This window comes from Staurois parvus, unplaced genomic scaffold (assembly GCF_062004578.1).
Source record: "Staurois parvus isolate SC_StPar_1 unplaced genomic scaffold, SC_StPar_1.0 ptg000061l, whole genome shotgun sequence".
Taxonomy (NCBI): Eukaryota; Metazoa; Chordata; class Amphibia; order Anura; family Ranidae; genus Staurois; species Staurois parvus.
Window position 1 is genome coordinate 1,554,475 of NW_028317857.1, and position 23,951 is coordinate 1,578,425.

At 39.9% G+C, this 23,951-nt stretch overlaps 1 protein-coding gene and 1 long non-coding RNA gene across 18 annotated transcripts in view; one reads left to right on the top strand and one right to left on the bottom strand.

Moving 5' to 3' along the window:
• SVIL (supervillin) overlaps nucleotides 1–23,951 on the top strand; it is a 345,773-nt gene that overhangs the window by 245,266 nt on the left and 76,556 nt on the right. For all 17 annotated transcript variants that reach the window (XM_089668670.1, XM_089668672.1, XM_089668669.1 and 14 more), the window contains one exon: nucleotides 4,104–4,242. In XM_089668670.1, coding sequence (XP_089524796.1) covers nucleotides 4,104–4,242 — 139 coding nt within the window. The remainder of the gene's footprint in view (nucleotides 1–4,103; nucleotides 4,243–23,951) is intronic.
• LOC149469723 (uncharacterized) lies at nucleotides 385–14,461 on the bottom strand. Its single transcript, XR_016311514.1, has 3 exons — nucleotides 14,339–14,461; nucleotides 13,570–13,616; nucleotides 385–690 (listed from the first exon to the last, which is right to left on the bottom strand). It is a non-coding gene; the product is annotated as an uncharacterized LOC149469723 (long non-coding RNA).

The window sequence follows — 23,951 nt, forward strand, 5'->3', positions numbered from 1 at the left end:
TCAGAGACCTTTTTAACTGTCTGTAAGGGTAGCAAGCATTACACCATTTAAAAGGGATCATTTCTCCACACTGACCCCCACTCAATCAGCTTTAGCAGGGGTTCCCTGACACCTGGAAATAATTTTAGGGGTTCATATGGGGGTATAAAGGTTGAGAGAGGCTGCACCAAAGTGTACACATTTATTGTCAGTACCCCATAAATGCTCAGGGGTTTGATTAGCAAACCACAATGTCAATCTGCAGATATGAAAAATAAAAATATTCACTGAAAAGCTAAATTGTTTTGAGTTTACTAAAAACAGGCAGACCTTCTTTTTTATATATGTAATTGCCCGGTCTTTCAGATGTATGGGAGTTCTGATAACGCATTCAACACAGAAGAATAAAGAGAATGAGAGAAGGTTTATTTTTATTGCATGCTGCTCTGTTGTTGTCTCTGCTGGTGGTAATGTTCAGAATCTGGCAAAAGGGACAAGGTGTCATCTTAGGAAATCTGATGTCACCCAGTACGCTGTAGTGTTTTGCTGGCTGAGCACTTTTACTGTACTTTGAGTCAGAGGAGCGGAGTGCAGGGATGGGTACTGTTGAGTCATATTCGCCTGTGAATCAGAGGTTTCTCACTTGGGGCTTCTCATTTGTTCAGTGGATGGTTGCAGCATTGTATACATCTGATAACGCTTTGCTGCAGTCTGTTAAACAAAAGAAAAAAAAAAGGCATTCCCAATGTGTTCTGTTGTGATATGAGTACTAAGGTATTGAACAATGAGAATGCAAAGTGCAGAAATTTTTCACAGCCAATTGCATTTCTCCTTTTTATCTGATTACAGTAGTTCTACAGCATCTATTCAGACACAGCTTGGCTCGGCCCTACCCCCCATTTTCTGCTCACAGCTTTTGACTGACAGTAGCAGGAGCCAATGGCTTCCACTGCTCTCAGCCCAGCCTGTGAGAGCCGGGAAAGGGGAAAAGAGCTGCTGTAGACTTGCACAGCGGTGGATCGAGATCGGGCTCAGGTAAGTAGGGGGGGGGGGGGTTGTGCTACGAATAAAAGGTAATGCAGAGAATGCATTACGGTAAATAACCTTTAAACTTTACAACTACTGTAAAATACATGAATATTAAAGGCCAAAAAGAAAAATTATCCTTTTAATGTCCTCTTGTCAAAGCAAGTGTCCTCATACATTACTATTGTAAAAATTCCCCTTTTTACATGTTGATCAATGGGAAAAAGCCCCCTAGCACTGGTGGTCAAGTAGAAGCGACCCCTTACACTGGTAGTTATTGTTGGGAGATCAATTTGTCAAAGTCTACTGCTCGAGACACCCCTAGCACCCTCTGGAGAAAACCAAAAGAACCCTGGCTGAGAGTCTCTCATATAGAGAAAAAGATGGCTGTGTACTATTTGAGCTGCAGAGAGGCTTACAACTCTGTCTACATACTTCTGTCATTTCTGCTTCTGGTCTTACCCAGAACAGTCATGTGACAATACCAGGCAAAAACATAGTGAAGATACATTATAAATGTGTTTTCTTTGGTGCTGCCCCTTCTTGCCTTGTTGCCCTGATTTCTGGAATATATGTATAATACAGTTCTGACTGGAAGCTGAATTTTGATTGCTTGGGATTTAATGCACATTGTTCTGTGCCCTAAATCCTATCCAAATACATGTCATCCATGTAAACCACCTCAGGTTATTCAGGATTTCTTGTATAGGACTGCAGGGTGTGGGTGGACTGGTAGAATAGTATAATTTGAGCACTCTATTCAGATTTTGAAGAAATTGAGTTACTTGTCAGTGTTTTCTTTTCTTGTTTTCTTTGTTACCATTGTGTCTTGTATATTGTGTGTGGTCTTTGCTTTTATAGTTTTCATGGTATTTAGTCAAATTTGATAATATGCATGATTGCCTCACTCCAGCATAGTAATGGATAAAGACCTCTAGCCAGTTTGTGAATATGCCTTGCATTTTTTTAGTTTTTCTGCTGCTGTTAGTGGAAACACTTGTTCCCTGGTGCTATTAAATAGTCTACTGGTTCCTGGGTGAATTCCTCTAAAGTGCACCATGATTTGGGATGGAACATTGTCCTCCAGCCTGTGGTCCACTGACCCCCCCCCCCCTACCCTTGACTGGCTATCAGCACTACAAGCTTAGCACTGTAATTGTCAAGGTGCAGGTTTCAGAGCAAACAACTAGTAAAAATCAAAAAGTTTCTCTAAATATCCCTTTTTTCTGTCACGTTGCTGTGCAATGTGAATGTGCAACATCTAACCTTCTTTAGGTCTACCAGAAATGATGTAATAGAAGCCTTACCTAAACAATCCAGTCAGTTTGTATCTGGTCAGTTAGACTCTTGTGCTACATAATTGTTGGTACATCTAAAATTGATCAATTAGGCTGCAAGGTGCACAGGCAGCGTAAAGCGGAACTTTACCCATAAAACCTTGATGAAAAAATGTTCTTGACCAAAGAACATACATTCTACACTAATTAATGTTACCAAAATTAGTGTGTGGCATAAATTGCCTCCAGCATTACTCCTGTTTCTTCTTACTGGAGGCTGCCATTTTACTGAAGCCCAGAGCCCCTGAGCAGCAGTAAATCTTTAGGCTGTTAGCAGATTGACCTCTAGATTGCCGACAGTGTTGGAAAAAAGAGCAACTGAGCATGTGCAGAGCAGAGTGGGACAGTGTATTGTTGGATTTTACACAGTATAGGTATTTATTTCAGGTACTTGTATAGCGCTGTCAATTTATGCAGCGCTTTACATATATATATATATAATATATATATATATATATATATATATATATATATATATATATTTAAAGTGCATGCAGTAACACACCACAATAAATGTAAAGAAGCCCTTAAAAACTTCCAAACTATTAAACCTTTCCCTTCCTAGACCACAACACTTAACCATTAAAGTAGCGATAACTTGGGGCTCAGCTGCCAGCAAACACTATGGACCTCACTCAGTAAAGCTTGGCAAAGTGTAGTGTTTATGTGCATAGAGAGTAGCTTATATTAACCAATCCGATTTCAGTTTATTCACGGCAGGGAACCTCTGGTTTTTGCTTGTGGAATGCTGCACTGTTTGGCACAACATTGATCTTTTAATAAAATGACAGGAGAAGCCAAGATATCGTCACCAGGAAGTGGACGTCACTTTATGTTCTCATGCGGTTTCTTTTTATGCTAGTGCACAGCAGCAATACCCGTACACTGAAAGTTGCACATCATTTTGTCAGCTGAGGCCAAATTTCTAATTGATGGGACTTGTTGGCATGAGTTTAACCCTTTCATGATTGAGGTATTTTTGTGACTAGGACTGAAAATGATGGTGAATCTTCCCAAAGGGAACCAAACAATATTTTAGATATGAAAAAAGGACGGAAGTTTACAACCTTTCCTTTTTCAAAATTAAACAATAAGGCTAGGTTCACATCAGTATGATGCGAACTAGTGGAGAAAAAGTCTCCAACCCTTTTATAGAATTGCACTGAACTGCATGGTGCTGCAGCACCATACATTTTGGCGCACATGTTTGCCAAGGCATGGGGGTGTCATTCGGAATTAATGGCACCCCACTGCATCTGCTAAAGAGCAGCATATTTCTCTGTGTGTCGTGAAAGTGTGCAATTTTCCACGCATTCCCGGCATACAAAGATGTGAACCAAGCCTTAGATCTGATGGGCTCTCCACTTTGATCCTATCCAGCAGTATGCTGCCCTTTTTCAATACATGGAGACTTGCACAGGTCGTGGGATCTTATTTATAATTTTTAGAAGACCTAAAATTCTGCAGCTTACAATAGACAGCACAAGAAGTCATGATCTGACATAATATAGGTTTACTGGTGATATTTGTTCTGATTGGAGTTCTCCTTTAGCATCTACTCAGCAGTTACTGGCAGTGCTTGAATCAGCACTTTGTGTAAATCCTCTCTGTTCAGATATCAGCAAGCAAATAGCATCCCTTGTTTGCTTTTTATGACGTCGGTGTCCTAGAAGTGCATTGAAATGTTCTGCTGGGTCTCTGTGGACAGCATGACTTGTGTGGAATGTCTCACAAACAATGTGGCATATTATTCCTTCTTAGGCTGGCGCTACTGAAGAAGAGCGGGGAGGAAGACTGGAAGAACAGGCTTAACAAAAAGCAGGAGTACACCAAAGTGGCTGTCGTAGAGCGCAGCTCACGCGCCCAGCTGCAGGAAATTGAGCAGTCGCTGACAAAGAAGGTAACAAGAACCATGTTAGGAATTAACTGTCCGACCACTTTGATATCTTGCAGTCCTGCTTTATCCTCGCTTATTGCCGCTGAGAGCTATAGAACAAGATCCATCCTTCTCACAGGCTCAGTAATAGTGAGAGGCTCGCAGCTGCCGAAGGATCTGTGTACTGAATGCTAACATACTTCAGTGCGTGAACTGACAGTTCAGAAAGGCGGTGAAGGAATGTGATAGTGTTCACAAGGCAGTAACCAGTCAAAAGTAGTGCCAAACCAAATCATCTGATCTGACTACAGTTCCCACAGTTTGCGCATCATCATTGCTCTTTGTTTTGCCATATTAAAGAGTCTCTAAAGCCAAAACTGTTTTTTGTTTCAAATTCAATAGAGTGGGAAAGAGACCACATCTCAGCTTTTTTGTTGCCGTCTGTGTCCTCTCTCTGTTTGTTGTGAGGACTGTTGTCACCACAATGATCCAAAATTAGAGTTGGCACATGGACAAAAACAGGTGAAATCTGCTAAATGGGACCAGTCTAAGAGGGGAATTTATCTCTGTTCCTCTTGTGCCTGCAGGACAGGAATTTAATGAAATCATCCAAATGGAACTTGGATCGCAAAGATTTTAACCCTTCCCTACATTTTACTAATTGAGAAAACAAATTGGCTTTAGATATACTTTGAGCAAGCCTTTGTATTTGAATAATGTTTTACTTTAAAGTAGAATTGCTGGCAAAACCTAATTACTTTTAAAAAATGTGCTCTCTTCCCTCCTAACACCAGTACCGACTTACCTGTGTAAGTAAGATCTGTAAATGTAACCCATGTTCAGGCTACTCCGGTAATGTGATCCAGCTCCCCCTTTATCAGTCTGTGGTGCAGCAGGGTAGAGGAGGGGTCACTTACAATACATGGGCCATAGGAGCACATGGGTGGTGTCACCACTCCCAGGCATTACCAGCCGTTGTCGAGCATTCCCTCTTCTCTCCTACAGCTGGCCTGGCTGACCCAGGGAAGATCACATGACCGGAGTGGCCCCAAAATAGGTAAGTGTATACATCTTTCTTACACAAATGTGTCAGAATAGGTGTTAAGGGGAGAGAGAGATGTGTAAGAGTAGTTAGTGTTTGCCAGAAATTCTTCTTTTAAGACCACTATCATGTAAAGACCGATATTGGCTATATGTGGAAGCTCTAAATAAGCGTCTACAGGCAAAGTCTTTGTTTTTTGCACGGCAGGTCTGTTAAGTGTGCGCTTCACACAAGGCATTTTAAAGCACAATATTGCTTTTGCATAGCCATAGCACTAAATTTTTGGACTTTGTTGGGCCTCTGAAGCACAGGGTTGCTGGTCCTAATTTCCGGAAGATGATCTAGAGTGATGACTTTTATCTGCAAACCTGTCATTTGATGCAGGCTGCACCTGTTAATCTTCTCATAAAAATCAAATTTTCTGGTAGTCGTGCCGTTGTAGCTTTGGTGTTTTCAAAGTCATTGGCTCATAATACATATACAAATCAGATGGTGTAACTTCCTTTGCTGCATGGCCGTTCTGGGCCAGTGACTTATTATTATTGAAACCAAGGGATCAGCCAGGAAACCAGCTTTTTCAGAAGGTCAGAACTGGCAGCGAACCTGTTTTTCTCTCATGACCATTTTCCTCATGTTTTCTAATTGTTGGCACATTGTTGCTGTACGATAAATACAGGCACTTTAAAGTGAATTGGAAGTGATACTAGGATGTCCAGAATACCACCTTTACCTCTTTGCAGGCCACTCAATGGGGTGGATGTACTAAAGACAAATTGATGTGCACTTTAAAAGTTCAGTTGCACTCCTTTTGCTCAGAGCTTAGTGAATATGGTAAAGCCTAATTTTGTACAGAATACCCAATCAGGTGCAAGGACAAAAAAAAATAAAAACAGGATTTTGCTTGCACATGATTGAATGATGGAAGTCAGCAGAGCTTCACCGTATTTACTAAGCTCTGGGGAAAATTAGTACAACTGCATCTGCAAAGTGTACCGTCCATTTGCCTTTAGTACATCCCATTACGTCTCATGTTAGCTATTCTCAGCTGTTCAGTGCTTAGGCTGCTTTGAATTGAACTGTTCGCTGTAATGTAAACATGAACCAAACTTGTCACATTTTCTTGGTTGTGCAGTTCTCACCACTTACAACATTAAACCTGTTGTGTTCCTGGTGCCAACTTCCTTCAGCAGTTGCCATTTCCATGGCTTTCATTGATAACCCACTTGCTTCCTGAGTAAGTCGGCAACCTTGAACAAATATGCCGGTTGGGAGTTCTGACCTCACAGGCTGTATACTTGTTCCATAGCAGTGACTCAGCAAAAAAGCCAGAGAAGCTACATAACAGCCACAGAGCAATTATTTCCACAAGGTGGTTATGCGTTATAACAGAGTTGTCTGTTATGACAGGTTGATTAAAGTAGAAGTAGTTATAACTACCTGTTGTATTTGGATAATGTTTGAAAAATGGTCTCTATACAAAGCTGCTACATTTTTATTGTGTTGATCCTGCCAGTGTAAGTCTGTTGTGCCCGCTTTGATCTCTCAGGGGCTCTAATGATGGAAAATCACCAACAGAATTTGCAGTTCAGCTCACCTTCGCTAATGGAAGAATTGTGGTGTCACACGTCTGCAATGGCGTGTCCATTATTGAGAATATAGTGCTGTATGGGAACTTTTGTGGCCTTGTATGTGAGATGGAGATGCTGGTAGCAGTTTTGGGTGGCATTGCCCTTTGGTACATTTAGAAAAGTAATGCAGTGAGTAATGTTGGCCAATTGCAGCCCATGTCACTGTGGCCTAGCTACGTTAAATGGCTGAATGGTTGTTTATTATGGGTAAGTGCACTTTTTTACTCAAAGCATAATATTGTTGATTTTATTCAGTTTATCATATGTTATAAAACAAAGTTACTAAGAATAACCAGGGTTATTGGCCAGGTGAGTGAAATGTAGATTTTGTTTGGATGCTATAGCACTAGTATTCTTTTGTGGAGTCTACAGTAATTTTTGTCTTTTTCTTTTTTTTTTTTGGTTCTCTTCTCAAGCCATATCACAAAACAATGTCCCTGGCGACTCAGCATGTCACATGGAAAAACAATTTATTACAAGCTGCATATGTGATTTCCTGCTGGCTCGAAGACTGATGTGGGAGGAAGTAGTTGGTACCAAAAACATTTGGCTTAGGAGATAAATGGGCACATGGTATTGTGCACTGGAGCCTAACTTATTTGTTGGGAGTCTTTAATCAGTGAATAATATTACAGCGGTTTATCACTTACCCTTTGCATGCTGATGTATAATTTAAATTTGGCAAGTATAGCAGTAATTTCACAGTGGAATTTAGGTTCCATTAAACTGCCCATATTGCTTTCATTAGGCAGAATTCATTGCAGAATCTATAGGCTGTGGCATATCAAGCTATGTTTACAGACGTGGACAGATCTATTGGTACCCTTCCTACAGCCAATTGAAAAATTGCTTCATTCATCTTAAAAAGGGCTGAAATTTAAAAACAATTGTCTCATGTTTGCCTGCATGATTTTGGCATTTCATAATTTAAAGTTAAAGATCGGGTGAAAAGAGATAAATTGTGTTCAAATATATTCTATAATAGCCTGGACAGGTTTGTTGGTATGCCTAGAAATAATTTGACCATATTGATTTTTGAAGCTGTTTTCTGTAAAAAATATCACATTTTCAATCATGTCAGTCAGCCTATTTCAATGGAAAAAAGTCACTCTGCTGTATGGTATTATCTTGTGCACCACCATGGACCAAACAAGTGAGAGAATTGTCTAGGGGACCAGAAAGAAAATAGTTGACCTGCATGTCAAATGTAGACCATCTCCAAGAAGCTTAATATCCCTTCCTAAAATGTAATACAAAATACAGACTGACTTTTAAGGTAACCAACTTTAAAGTAAAATCAAATAACTTTTTGATAACATGATAAAATAGAAAAACATATTTCTCACAGTAGAATTAAATTGCCTCAATATTGAAAGTTCGCCCCAACCTACACGTATCTGCTTTTAAAGTACTCATATATGTTATATATGGTAATCATATAATTTATGATGACAAGTATAATTGTTCATCTGAACAGGTGAAGCGATGGAGACTTGACTGAATGGATTTCCCTGAATTAATTCTGCTTCCTCAGGATTATGAAAGAGGCCAATCATTATTCATGAAATTTGTACTGCACCATCATCACTATAAACCTTAAATAAGTAAAGTGCTGCTCATGGGTCAATGGTAATACTAAGTTCATGGATTCAGGTGAACAGAACACACATCTCCCTTCTCCTTCATTCCACTACAAGAAAAAATAGCCCCTAAGCTAAAATCATCCATAGCACAAATTTGCTCCTCCCTCTGTAAAAACGTATCAGATTTCAAATGCTGTGGTGCTCGTTGAGGTCTCCCCTCAACTGTTGTAGGGCAAGAAAAAGCCGAGCGGGGAGCCTAAGCCTAAGGACTTGTTTAGACCTACAATTGGAGGGGAGGGGCTTAAAAACCCATTGCTGAGCTGTGGCCCTCAAAGCTTCCCCCTTAAACTGCACAGGCAGTGGATGGGGGTGTTCACATAAAAATCATTGCTGTTAAATTTGGTGGGCAGTACTGCCACCAAGTGCAATCCATTTAAGTGAATGTGGATGCACCACAACTGCCCTGCATCCTTGTGCATTGCGGCGTGTTGGTGCAACATTTACAGGATTAAAACAGGTGGTGAGGAGGCATCAAATCCCCTTCTCTTCACCTGCCAATCGCCTCTGAAAAGCAATGTTAAATTTAGCCATAGTGCTGGTTCGCATAAATGCAGATTGGATGCGGTATGAACCGTATCCAATCCGCAGGACGTGAAAAAAACATTGCTTTCTATGGTGTATTTTCACATATGTCCGGTGCACTGACGGTGCGGAATCAGTGCAGTTTGAAAAAGTCATGTGCAGTCCAGTTCAGGCTATTGACTTCTATGGGAACCGTTTCTAAACTGCATATGTGTGAACAGGATAAGATCCTGTCCTGAATGTAATGTAAACCTGACATGAACCGCTGAACAACTACTGTATCATGTCAAATGTGAAACCTGAGCTTAAGTCCGCACCGCATGTGTGAATCAGCTCTTCTTCCTTGGCCTCGCATTTCGTGTTACCGCTCCTAGAAGCTGTGTCTACTTCTAATAGAAGGCAGACATGTTGGGATTGCAATCCAGTCATATGGTTGTGATCTATAGTTAGATGACCGTTAACCTGTTGTTGACTCCAGCTCTATAGTATTCCCATTCACTCCTCCCTGGCAGCTACATGTGGTTAGGACAGGGACAGAGATACCAGTACACAGAGTGATTAGACACTCCTAGAACAGATAGCTGTGACTTGCAGGGAGACCGGGGGCAGTGCTACGGAATTGACTTTTCATGGAGTAGTCAAATTTTCTAACAATTTTGAATAGAAAATATTCCTTTATGGAAACCAAAACCCTGAATGTAACTATTTAAAAATGTAACTTTTATGTGCCCTTTCTCTGCATTTTTTTTTTTAAATCTGGTGACACTTTTTTTTTTTAAATGAATACCCAAACAAATTACAACTTCTGACACTGGGTTTCTTGAAATTATAGAATAAAGTAATCATTTTCCATTAAGAATGGTTTGTCTTTACCCAAAGTACCGAGACAGTAGCATAGATATGAGGTCAAGCTGCGTTCTAGTATAATTATTAGATCTCCTTCTAAGCAGTGTGGTCCAGGTATATGGACATCTACTGTATATCCTACATTTATGCACATCAGGCTGGTGGATTGTGGGTTGCATGCATCCATCTAACACTTTCCTTGTGGCCCTCTTCCAGCTTAATGGTTTCTACTGAAATATTTCCAAAACGCATCTATAACATGGGTTTTTGTTTCTCCTTATGGTTTTATAGCTTAGTGCGTAACATTCTAAAATAATCACAAACGAAAAAACGGCACTTAGTCTTTCATTGCCTAAAGTATCACAAACTGTCTTCAGTAAAATTAACACACCTTGATGCAGCTTCTGAAGAACCTAGGGGAACCCCAAAGTTCAAGCTAGCCAGCCCCCTGTTGTGCAATTCCCTTTTTGGTTCTTTGCAATGATGGGCAGCTACAGTGTCCAATTGGGAACTTCAGAGGCTGAGGAGGCAGGCCAGCACTTAACTTTAACAAAAGTTGACGTTTGCATATACACTATATTGCCAAAAGTATTGGCCTGCCTTTACAAGCACATGAACTTTAATGGCAACCTAGTCTCAGTTTGTAGGGTTCAATATTGTGTTGGCCCCACCCTTTGCAGCTATAACAGCTTCAACTCATCTGGGAAGGCTGCCCACAAGGTTTAGGAGGGTGTCTATGGGAATGTTTGATAGTTTTTCCAGAAGCGCATTTGTGAGGTCAGGCATTGATGTTTGACGAGAAGGCCTGACTCGCAGTCTCAACTCTAATGCATCCCAAAGTTGTTCTATTGGGTGGAGGTCAGGACTCCATGCAGGCCAGTCAAGTTCCTCCACCCCAAACCCGCTCTTCCATGTCTTTATGGACCTTCCTTTGTGCACTGGTGCGCAGTCGTGTTGGAACAGGAAGGACCATCCCCAAACTGTTCCCACAAAGCTGGGAGCATTAAATTGTCCAAAATGTCTTGGTATGCTGACTCCTTAAGAGTTCCCTTCACTGGAGCTAAGGGACCAAGCCCAACCCCTGAAAAACATCCCCACACATAATCCCCCCTCTACCGAACTCTACCCTTGGCACAATGCAGTCAGGCAAGTACCGTTCTCCTGGCAGCCGCCAAACCCAGACGCCCATCGGATTGCCAGACAGAAGCGTGATTTGTCACTCCAGAGAACACGTCTCCACTGCTCGAGTCCAGTGGTAGCGTGCTTTACGCCACTGCATCTGATGTTTTGCTTTGCACTTGGTGATGTAAGGCTTGGATGCAGCTGCTCGACCATGGAAACCCATTCCATGAAGCTCTCTACGCACTGTTGTGCTAATCTGAAGGCCACATGAAGTTTGGAGGTTTTTAGCTGTTTACTCTGCGGACAGTTGGTGACTTCTGTGCGCTCCAGTATGCGCTGACCCTCTGTCATTTTACGTGGCCTACCACTTCGTGGCTGAGTTGCTGTTGTTTCCACTTTGTTATAATACCACTAACAGTTGACTGTGGAAGATTTAGTAGCAAGGAAATTTTACGGATGGACATATTGCACAGCTGGCAACCTATCACGGTACCATGCTTGATTTCACTGAGCGTGACCCATTCTTTCACAGATGTTTGTAGAAGCAGTCTGCATGCCTAGGTGCTTGATTTTATACACCTGTGGCCATGGAGGTTATTGGAACACCTGAATCCAATGATTTGGAGGGGTGTCCCAATACTTTTGACAATATAGTGTAGCAGCGCTCAGGTTTTTGAGCTCCTGGGATGTTTTGACAAGATGTATTAAGATAGGTGCCTGCATTATATAACAAGTTTTAAGGATTAGTTCACACAGGTCCATAATATATTCACGGTAGGGTTTATTTACCAAGCGACTAAACTGTTCACTTGGCAAAGTGAATGTTCATTTACTTTAGGAATCGAGGAGAAGCTGTGTGTTCATTTTAATCAACCAATTGTGTTATCAAAACTCCTTTTTTTTTTTTTTTTTTTTTCTTATTTTTCCCAGCACAATTGAGAATTCAGGCCTGGTTCACACCAGTGCATTTTTTAAGTGCTTTTTGAAGAAACACTCTATCGCCCATTCAGTATGGTTTCCTATGGGACACGTTCACATCTATGTGTTTTTCAGCCACTGCATCTTTGTGGGTCAGGGACTTTTTTAAATGTAAAATGGTGCATTTTTACTTCAATAGACTTCAATGGAGACACTGCAGAAAAAGCATGTTGTGCATTTTTGACGCATTTTTGATGTTTATAATCTGCCCAACAAGAAATTGGCCAAAAACGGCATAAAAAAAAGTGTGAAACATGCGCAAAAATGCTAAACGCACCGCAAAAAGCACTGCAGAAATGGATAAAACACAAACTGCATAGGTATGAAGCAGGCCTCAGCAGACCACAAGTTCACCCCATTTGCTAACATTTACTTTGCGTATTGAATGGCTTCTACTCTTTCAGTAAACCAACCTCAATTACTTGTATATGGCCCGAAAAGCACGGCACACACTGATTCCAGGCAGCCCCAATCTTAAAAGCCCATGTACACAAATTTTTGAAGGACTGTCGATGTTTTTCAAACTGACAAGTGTGGCCCTCAGAATCTGGAAACATTTTAAAGCTGTATTAAACCTAAAAACAAACATTTATTGTATTGCGGATTACCAATTCTTAGATGTGATTTGGCTGGTATGTCTGTCTGTTTTTGAAAAGAACAAGCTCTCTTGCAGATGTAGCAGTTAGAGGGACCAGGAAAACCATTTACCAGTGACAGGGTGCAAACAATGAGCAACTTTTTAAAAACCTTTTTCCCAAAAGGAATAAAAAAGCTGTTGCTGTAACTGCTTATAAAGTGTGAGCTGGAGGTTGGCTTTAGTTTTAGTGTATCTAAATCTGCTAGTACATCTAACACTCCCCTCCTCCCAGACTGACCATGCTGCTGTTCAAAAGTGCCCCTGTGCTCCTTCATCCAGAGTGAGGGCTCTCTAATACAGGAGGTGTTACTGACCAGATCACCGGGTGAAAACAGAGGGGGAAAAAGCCTAAGAAAACTGGATTTAATTTATGCCATGGATTCACTACAGTATCATTGATGACTCTTCTCTCTGCCCTCACTAGAGTCAGAACTCTGCCTCCAATATCTGCAGTGGAAGAATTCTTCCTTTCATTACACTCAAATGCTTATGTTCAACACAAGCAAACTGAGATGAGCAGATTCTTCTAAATCAAACCCGGAATACGCACTTCATTCTGCAAATGGCTGTTTAAAAAAAAAAAAGTTTCCATCGTAAGAAAATGTTACATTTTCATTTTCATGTTAAACGATTGTTTTGACAGCAGAAAATTGACACGTGTTTGTGATAGTTCCGTACCCAACACCGGTTTATGAACAAAGAATATTTCTGTGCTTCTGTCACCAACTAATTTGTAGAAGCAGGGACATTCCGTGTATGTTAAGTATCAGCTTTATATATTGGTAATGAAGGCTGATCCTTTAATTCTACAGTATGTTAAAAAGGTACCTTCCCCCCCCCCCCAGTGACAGATCACTGCTCATATAACATCAAAGGGCCTTTGGAGGTCCCATAATAGATTCCAGGCAGATCTATTGATGGTTGTATACCTACATAGACAGGGAAGCTGGCTGCATACTGTTCCCACAGCTGACATCCATCTGTAGAGGAATAGTTTATACAAGATAAAAGTAAATGAAATGCATATGGCCTACAACACACAATACACTTTAGTGGGGACATTGGCTTCTAGAACGTTCGGGTGAATTCACACTATATGTAAAGCTGCCGCAGCGCTTAGCCACTATGACAGCTCTCCATTGCCAGTTGTTGTTTTGCAAGAGCTTTATATGAAGTGTACAACACATACACTTTATTCACTGCAAGTTTGTGCTGGTGCGCTTCAATAAAATGCAGCACACTAGGCTACATTGCAGTGTGAATGGGACACATAGGAAACAATTGCTTCCTGTGCGTCCCTGCAATGATGGACGTTTAAATGTCTGTCACCAAACATAGTGTGGATTGGCCCTCAAAGATTTATAAGGATCTAAATGTAGCTGAAAAACATGACTATGCATGAACATCCCTGCTCTAACACCCCCAAGCCACCCTGCTCTGTCTGCTTGTCCTATCTGCGTTGTCCTCTCTCCCTCTCCTAACCATTTATCACTTTTCTTTCCCCTCATTCCTCTCACCTTACCACTCCACTCCCATTTTCTCTCTTCTCTCTAACCCCCCACCTATTTTTTCTTCCCCCTTCCTCTCCTCTTATTGCTCCCTCCCCCTTCCTCTCCTCTTATTGCTCCCTCCCTTTATTCCGCTCACTATATACCCCCCATATTCCTCCACCTTCCCCCTCATATTCCTCCCCCCTCCTTACCTATCAGAATAAATCCAATATGAATGCATTGCACTTCCTCTGTGAAGCAGGGTACCACTTGAAGCCACTTGGTGCACCTGGAAATAATTGTACTGCTGGCTGAGAGACCTGGGAAAAATGTTCATTTTATGTTGAAAGTTTGGAGCTTATAACCAAGAGGCAACAAGTAAATCTTACTTTACTCCAGCATGCATTGCTTAGACACCTCATTTAGATGTAAAAACACAGTATGGATTTGGGTGTATTGTCCGCTTGGGGCTATAAGTTATGATAAGCTAGGAATCCTGGGACATTCCACTGACATTGTACAAGAATGTCTTCAAGGTTTCTCAGGTAACTATGTTGATTTTTTTTTTTCCTGCAAAGTCAGTTACATTTTTCATATCCGTAAAGATAGCCTTTCACGTTTTTGTAAAAACATAGCAAAGGTAGAGTGATAGGACTACAGAATACCCTTCTTTTGTATAGCATGGAGGAGTGTTCTGTAGTTCAAAGAGATATAAACTCTGTATGAATAGTGCAGTTCACTGAACAGCAGTGGAGTTTCAGCTGGATTAGTGTGTTTGTTTTTTTTTTGGTTTTTTTTTTGTTTTTTTTCTGCTATTATCCAATAGAACGAAACACTTTAAGGACCTTTTCACATGAGTGGAGCGATTGGGTCCAGCTGTCTATTTTTCAGGTGGACCCAATCGGACCATCCATTGCCCTCTATGGAACAGGGGATATAAACTGATGTGTCTGTTTTACACCTGCCTGCATCCAATCTTAGCTGCTAAAAACAGAGAGCTGGGGATCCATGGCGTTCCCCATCTATCTACCTTATTGGATGGCAGTCAGATGTAATCAAACAGGTGGTCAATGTACATCTGAACACCCTTAGAGGAAAGCGGGCTATGGACATGTTCGGCCTGCTCAGTGGGCATCAGCGGACAAGTCTTTCACTGAGCAGGCGGATCTACTGGCAGAGTCCGCCCATGTGAAAGGGGACTTACTGACAAATTTACCAGAACAAATTATAACAAATTAATTTTTAAGGGTTGTCTGTGCACAGCCTGGTTGTTTGGGTAAGGAGTGGAGAGTAGGATGCTGGGGTGTGCAATCAAGACAGTTTTTTTTTTTTTTTTTTTTTTTTTTTTTTTTAATTTGTCTTATTCCCCCATCCCATTCCTAAAAAACTGAAATCAGGAGGAACATACTAACACAAGATAGTCTCCTGATCCAGTTGTCTGAGCTGGCCATACACCAGCATAATTTCATTAAGATGTTCATACGAAAATTCAGAAATATCGTCTCAGAAACCATTGAGTTCTACAGATTTTACATTCAATTTGAGGATAAACATGTAAATTACAAGTACCAATTTTTTTCAAAGAAAAACCATATTTAAAAACCCTAAGTTAGCATTTTGTTTGAGGAAAATATCTGGTCTTCCATTTCCTTGTAACTATGGTCAAAAATGATTGTTGATTTAACCTGCACTGAATATTACAAATTTGAACAACTGGTTGTGGATAACAGCCACCTCTGCTCGCATTCAGCACTGTCTGATTCCTCATGTAACCACATGGGGCAGGGTGTGGTTATGGATTTGCTAATACTGACCAAGAAAAATTAAGACTTCACAAGTTGGTAAACCTGTGTGCTGATCTAAGTGTATCAACATTGTCATCTATATTTTAGACTATTTTTGTCACTGCCACTAGGTCCCTTGATTGCTGAGGGGTTGCTCTGGGTGACTACACAAATAAGTTAATGGTGCAATGAGATGGATTAAGTATAAAGTCCTTAAGGCTTAATTGAGCTCTGTGTAACCCAGACGTAGACTACTAGTGCAAACTCAAGGTTTGAACATTGTGAATCAAGATAAAAACCATTAATTTATACAGTTGGGTCCATATATATTTGGACACCGCCACAATTTTGTTTTTTTTCAGGTATTTAACAAAACATATTCAAGCTATAGTTATATAATGGATATGGGCTGAAAGTGCACACTCTCGGGTTTAATTTGAGGGTATGTACATCCAAATAGGAGGAAGGGTTTAGGAATTACAGCTCTTAAGAGTGGCAATCCCCCCTTTTTTTCATGGGACCAAAAGTAATTGGACAATTGAACCAAAAGCTGTTTCATGGCCAGGTGTGGGCTACTCCATTATTTCTTCGATGTTTGATATTTGCATTTGGAATCTATTGCTGTGAACCTACATCATGCATTCAAAAGAGCTGTCCATGCAAGTGAAACAGGCCATTGTAAGACTGCAAAAATGAAACAAATCCATCAGAGAGATAGCAGCAACATTAGGTGTAGCCAAATCAACAGTTTGGTACATTCTGAGGAAAGAAGAACGCACTGGTGAGCTCAGCAACATAAAACGGCATGGATGTCCACAGAGGACAACAGTGGTGGATGATCGCAGGATCCTCTTTATGGTAAAGAAAACCCATTCACAACATCCAGACAAGTGAAGGACACTCTCCAGGAGGTGGGTGTATCATTTTTAAAGTCTGCAATCAAGAGAAGACTTCACAAATACAGAGGGTTCACCACAAGCCTGAAGAATAGAAAAGCCAGATTAGAATTTGCCAAAAAACATCTAAAAAAGTCATCTGGAAAAGCATTCTTTGGAGGGTTGAAACTAAGATTAATCTGTACCAGAATGAAGAAAAAACTGTGAAGAAGGCTTGGAACAGCTCATGATCCAAAGCACAACGTCATCTGTAAAACATGGTGGAGGCAGTGTGATGGCATGGGCATGCATGGCTTCCAGTGGCACTGGGTCATTGGTGTTTGTTGATGATGTGACAGAAGACCGAAGCAGCCAGATAAATTCTGCAGTGTTCAGAGATATACTGTCAGCCTAGATTCAACCAAATGCAGCAAAGTTGATTGGACGGCGCTTCACAGTACAGATGGACAATGATCCAACAAACACGGTAAATGCAGCCCAGAAGCTTTTGAAGGAAAAGTGGAATATTCTGCAATGGCTGAGTCAATCACCTGATCTCAACCCAATTGAGCATGCATTTTACTTGCTGAAGGCAAAACTAAAGGCAGGAAGACCCACAAAGAACTGAAGACTGCTGCATTTAGAGCCTGGCAAAGCATCAAAAAGGAGGAAACCCAGTCTTTGTAATGTCCATGGGCTCCAGACCTTGAAAAAGTGCTTGTGCACGAAACATGTCAGGAAGCCTCCCTCATTGACACAGTATGCTTGGTACACTTTCTTATGGACATCAGACTACCAGATTGTTACTATTTGGACATCATTTATCCATTGTGAGTTTATTTCATCTTTTCATTTTAACCTTGAATAAGTTAAAAGTTACTACACTATGGTAAGTCTTTTTGTTTTGCCTCACTTCTGGTGAGTCTTTTCCACAAGGATACCCATTGTGACCTGACTGAAGTTACTAGTGTAATTCCTCTGGTGGCTAATCCATCCTCTGTGCCGAATACTACCTGATGGTGTGCTGCCTGCCCCCCTGATGCCCACTAGATGACCTGATGTTTTAAGTAACCTGATGCTGATGACCAGGAGTTGGTCCTTAATACTCAAATGCGCATTCATGTGCGCTCTCTGGTGAGTGCAATCTACGGCCATTTATTTTATCTTTCACCATTACGGATCTACACTAATCAGAGACTAATCACATATGCACCTGGAAATGCCAATTGGGGACGTTCTTATCACATCTATATTTCACCATATGTTTATAGTGCATATATTTGCACCTCACCATACGCCATAGTATGTGTATTGATTTCTGGCACCTTAAACTTTTGCGGATATTATATCTTGCCATCTATTTATGTCACTATAATAGATAAGGTCATTGAACTTGGTCACTTTCATATTTTTAAACCTTTGCGGATATTATAGCTTGTCATCTTATATTATCTATTTATGTCACTATAACAGATAAGGTCATTTAACTTGGTCACTTTCATATATATATTTTTTGTTATATTGGTATCATATAATTTATAATTTTGCGATTTTATTTGTTTTATCATATTTTTAGCACTGCGAGTTTTATTTTATTATGCCTTTTACTTGCTGAATGCAAAACTAAAGACAGAAAGACCCACAAAGAACTGAAGACAGCTGCATTTAGAGCCTGGCAAAGCATCAGAAAGGAGGAAACAGCCTTTGTAATGTCCATGGGCTCCAGACCTCAGGCAGTCATTGCCAGTAAAGGATTCTCAGCAAAATATTAAAAATGAACATTTTATTTATGATTATATTCATTTGTCCAATTACATTTGAGCCCCTGAAAATTAAGAGACTGTGTATAAAAATGGTTGCAGTTCCTAAAATTTGTACTTGATATTTGTGCTCAACCCCTTCAATTAAAGCTGAAAGTCTGCACTTCAAACTCATTTGGATATTTTAATTTATTCTGGCGGCATACAGAGCCAATAGTATGAACATTTTTTATATATATATATATATATATATATATATATAAAAACCTAACTATCAAACCAGTCTATCAACAGCAGTGACTTTATACCATTTTATAACCTCACAGCTAGACACAAGACATGTTCTGAGGCAAATCTAAGTATTGCATCTAGAAATGAAATTAAGGCTGCAGTTGGCAATATTTGTGTAATTGGACTTCTCATTGGAGAATTATTTAGTTCACACATATTAGTGTGTTCAGACATTAATGCTAGGAAATATGGCATTAACCATAATCCCTCTTTAAATGGCAAGGTGTGCTGGTTGGGACTTAAAGATCCATAGTTGGTGGAGAATTAGAGAATTACAAATGACCGAATACTGTGTTCTTATTGTTTTCATTCTGAGCTGACTTGGGTTCCTGCAGTGCAGGTTATTAGAAAATGTCTGTTTTTATAGTCACCTAAAAAGTGTAATGGTGGTTGGTAAGCGGTGGTGAATTCATTACTTGCTAACCTGTTGAGTGTTGAAGGATTATTTTGTTTGCACCATTCTGTCAAGTAATACATATTGACTCTCTCCAATGGTGTGTTTAAGAACATTTTCTCAAAGTGTTAGCTAAATTTATGTTTGGTTCACATCAGCTGAGATGAGATTATGGTTAAATTAACATTGCCAATGTTTAATAGAGGAGAAACGCACACAAGAACCTAATCCACATAATTGCTAGAAGCTTAAAGCAAATTTATATTGAAGTTACAGCTATACCCTCACTCCTATTGCTAAATCCTCCTTTTCTTCGAGAACGGAGCCACCTTGGCCCCAATTTAGATCTGCAGTTGTGACCAGATATTACAATAATTAATTGAAGGACTTAAAGATTTTGTAGGTTTAGACAGTGGATATGAGCATTGTGACAGCAGCGAATTGCCTTGAAGGTAGCATGTTCTAGCAGGCAGAAAATAAATACAAAAGCTATCAAAGTTAATCTTAAGTTTTATTTTATGTAATATTTATTGATCATTTTAAATTTTTTTTTTTTTTTTAAGCAGTTGGTTTAGTTCTACATTAAATCCTTGTACTAGTCTTGCAGAAAACACTAGCTCCTGCTTACCTAACACTACCTAGACATTGATTACCTAATCATAATTATGTGAACTCTGCCAAAGGGGGGGATCGTAGTTCCAGCAGAACCACCAGTTGATTGGACAAAAGTTGACTAATTTTGCTGACCAGACAAGTCCTGTAAATTCCATAATTCAGTGGCATTTGGCCATGTGACAGGCTGCTGTGTGTGTCTGGAATGGCTTTTCTGCACTTGGTAAAGTGTGTTAGAACATATTTATAAAAGCAACCTGTTGGCTTTTTATGGGTTTCTTAAAACATTTAACTAATGAACAGCCTGAAATCAAAATTAAACTAAGCTGCCACATTCGAGCTGAAGACTTTAAGACTGGGTTATAGTGAGACTTCTGAAGGGCAGAAATGGGGGTTTTACATAGATGGGACTATTGGATAAAGATAGATCATGTGAGCATTGAAATCCAACTTTGTCTAATAATTTGAAGCAATTATGGGTGATCTGGTTGTGATTTCAGGTCATGCTTTTGAAGTAGTTTATCTTAGTTGGGGAGAGTGGATTACAAAATGAACATAATGCACACAATTGCTAACTGGGAATTTGTTGACTATCCACAGATTTCTACAGCATTTTTATAGCAACAGGCATGTCTGGTCCAAAGTTCAAATCTTATTGCCACAGTATCCATATTTTTATTTAAAATAATGCCGACTCCAGTGACAGCTGCCGGCACTACAACAAGCCCAGTGGTATAAATCACTCATCAATTTGCCCTGTTCTTTAGGCTCCATTCATTCCTTTATTTAGATGTCTTTATTTAGATTCACAAGGGGGTTCTGTACTATCAAAGCTTCATAAATAAAGAGTAATTGGGAAAGTTTCAGTAAATACAACTACTTCAGTAAAATCTCTTGATTTCAAAGGGTAAATCTTTAGGACAAAGGTTTGTTTTCAGAATATAATATAAACAAAAGTGCAGTGCTAATAGAATAACCTAAAAATACAAATTTAAAATTGACTGAAGGGTGAGTCGAAATAAATGAATAGTGGTGACAGTCCCAAAGTGATTAACAAAGTTTTTCAGCTATACTTCCACTTACAACTCTTTATAAGTAATGACAGCGTTGTGATCCACCACCATGTGCCACATAAATGCACTTACCGAAGCAAATTAATTCCTACTAATGAGTCTAAATGCGCCATGTCTCCAAATTTTCACAATCTCCAAAGCAGATGTGTAGCAGCTATAATCTCAGACTTGCATCATTCTGCCAAAGCATAAAAAAAGAGCCAGAAAGGCTGCATAGTGTAATACCACAATGTAACAAATTTATTAAAAGAAAGGTTAAACACTCACAATGTTAAAAGGCATATATGCTAAACGATATACAACCAGTCCCAGCAGTCAGACGGGCCGCTTACTGGTATCGATGTACGTGATGATGTCACGAGCGTTGGCTCTGCCCTATGCGTTTCGTCACATCTGGCGTCGTCTGGGGCATGATTTATTCAGAAAATAGCCCAGCAGGGGGGACTTCTCCATCTGTGCTTTTAGTGTGGATGGTAAAACTTGTCAGATGTAGGCTGCAGATGGCCTGCAGGCTGTACGAAAAAATCCAAATCTATGAGTGTATGGCTAGCTTAAGTGTGCTCTACTGTGAAATTATTACTTATCTTTGGGTCACTGGCCCTCTCTAGTTAGACAGACTACATATACTGTATCTTTTCATTTTGAAGAAGTGCAGGCCTTATTACAATGTATACATTACTTATGTAAAAGCTTTTGGTATAGTTTAAATATAAACTCCATCTCAAGGGTCTGTTGCTGTAGCATATATTTAAAGCAACTGGATTAACTTCTGATGTCAAAGGAGTTCTAGATTTGGAAGGACATAAAAAAGCGTGTACGAAAATATTGTGCAAAAAAGGACACACATAACGGGAATGCCATATATGTTAAGCAGTGTCTTTAATACAAGCAGCCTCCACTTTTATAGTGTCGTCTTTATGGATTTACCTATAGTTGGTATGGTTGTGCAAATTTGTGGTACATTACGCTTCTATTTGTCATTGTGTAAACCTCTAATATCTAGATATTTTTATAAGTAACAATCTAAATGTTATTCATCAGTTTGAATATTTTAATAAATCATTGTACTGAGAAATCCCCATTTAAACTGGGCGATTTGATTTTCATGGGTCTCCCAGACTATCCCTGCATGTTAAGTGGGAAAGTCCTGTATACATTATTTTATAAAATGGTCTAACCAGGTTATGTGGACATTGATAAGGGGGGAAAAAGAAAAAGGACCCAACTTCTCATTATTTTTTATGTTTTTAATTGGTGGTGAAAGGTGGGCGTTTCTAAAGGATGCTATTGATTGGGACATGGTTTTTTAACATGTTTATGCATTACCTTCCCATGACATCTCAACTCTTCAAAGGAAATCTATGCTGGAATGCTTTCTCTTCCAGATCATGTAAGTAGGGAGCTGGTAGCTGTTTAATGCCCAGTATGTGTCAATGACTGTATGTTCCTCTTATTTGGATTAATTATCCCCACTAGAGTTACACTAGCCCCACATATTTTATTGGTATTGGCCCAAGGGGCAAATTCCCCCAAGCCCAGTCCCTCTCCTGGATAGTTTAGGTCTGCTTAGCTCCTTGTACAGTTGTGCTCAAAAGTTTGCATACTTTTGGAGAATTGGTAATATACAGTATGTACCATTGTTTAAAAGAAAACATGACTGAGTAGGCAAACTTTTATTTCTTATAGGATTCATATTCAACTGCAGGTCATAACGGAATGGGACAATCCTAAACCTAAACATGGGAACAAGTAAACAAATTACAGTTCCCCTGTTCAAAAGTCTGCATACCCTTAGTTCTTAATATTGTGTATTGCCCCCTTTTGTATTACTTACAGTGTGCAGTCTTTTGTAATAGTTGTTTGAGGCCCTGAATTCTTGCAGGTGGTACAGCTGCTCATTTGTCATGGCAAAATGCTTCCAGGTCATGCCAAGTCTTTGGTCATCTTGCATGAAATGTACATTTTGAGATCTCCCCTGATTGGCTTGATATTAACCCCTTCCTGTCGAGCATACGCAAATATGCAGCCCCGCTGGACTGGACTTTTTTTCCATGGGGTCGCATATTTGCGTATCTGTTTTTGTGCTGAGAGCACACTGCACAAAGACCGGGATCACACCGAATGTCCCAGGACCCGTACTAACGATCACCTGATCTGTGATGATCACTGATTGGCTATCACAGTGATCAGGAACTGTGAAGGGTGCCTCCGTGTTTTCTCTCTGAATGAAAGAGAGATGCATTGTGGTGTTCTCTCTTTTTGCACAGAGGAGAAAAAGTGTAAAAATAAAAAAACTTAGATCAAGGTTCGATCTAGGTCAATGCAGTGTTAGTGTTTGAATCAAAGGTCAGGGGCAGTATTGTTTTTTTTTTTTTTTTTGGCAGGACTTAAAGTATTTTTTTTTTATAACATTTGTTAGTGTCAGTGTGTGTTTAGGTAGGATAAAAAAAAGCATAAAGTGCACTATTGTTTCTGGGCTTTATTTCGGGTAGAAACTACAACAAACACACATATGTAGTATCGCTGCAATCGTCAGGAGCAGGAGAACTTATTTTGGGTTGTTGTTTGGTGGTAGGTTATGGTAGTAGCAAGAAATGTACAGGTAAATCTAAAGCCAGTTTTTTCCTATGATAAAAAAATAAAAAGTCAAGAGAGATCCATTACCACCAAATGAAAGCCCAGTGTGTCCTGGAAAAAAGGTATAGTCCACCTGGATGCACAAAGTAGTTGTGATATGTATGGTTTTACTAACACATGTAAAAGTTGCAAAATTGTATTTGGGCATTAACATTTGTTTTACCCTTGGGTGCAAAGGGCTTAAGGTCAGGAGACTGTGATGGGCACTCCAGAACCTTCACCTTTTCTGCTGTAACCACTGGAGGGTGAACTTGGCCTTGTTCTTAGGGTCATTGTTGAGCTGGAAAGTCCAAGAGCGTCCTATGAACAGCTTTTGTGCAGAAGAATTCAAAGTGTCTGCCAGTATTTTCTGATAACATGCTGCATTCATCTTCCCATCAATTTTCACAAGAGTCACCA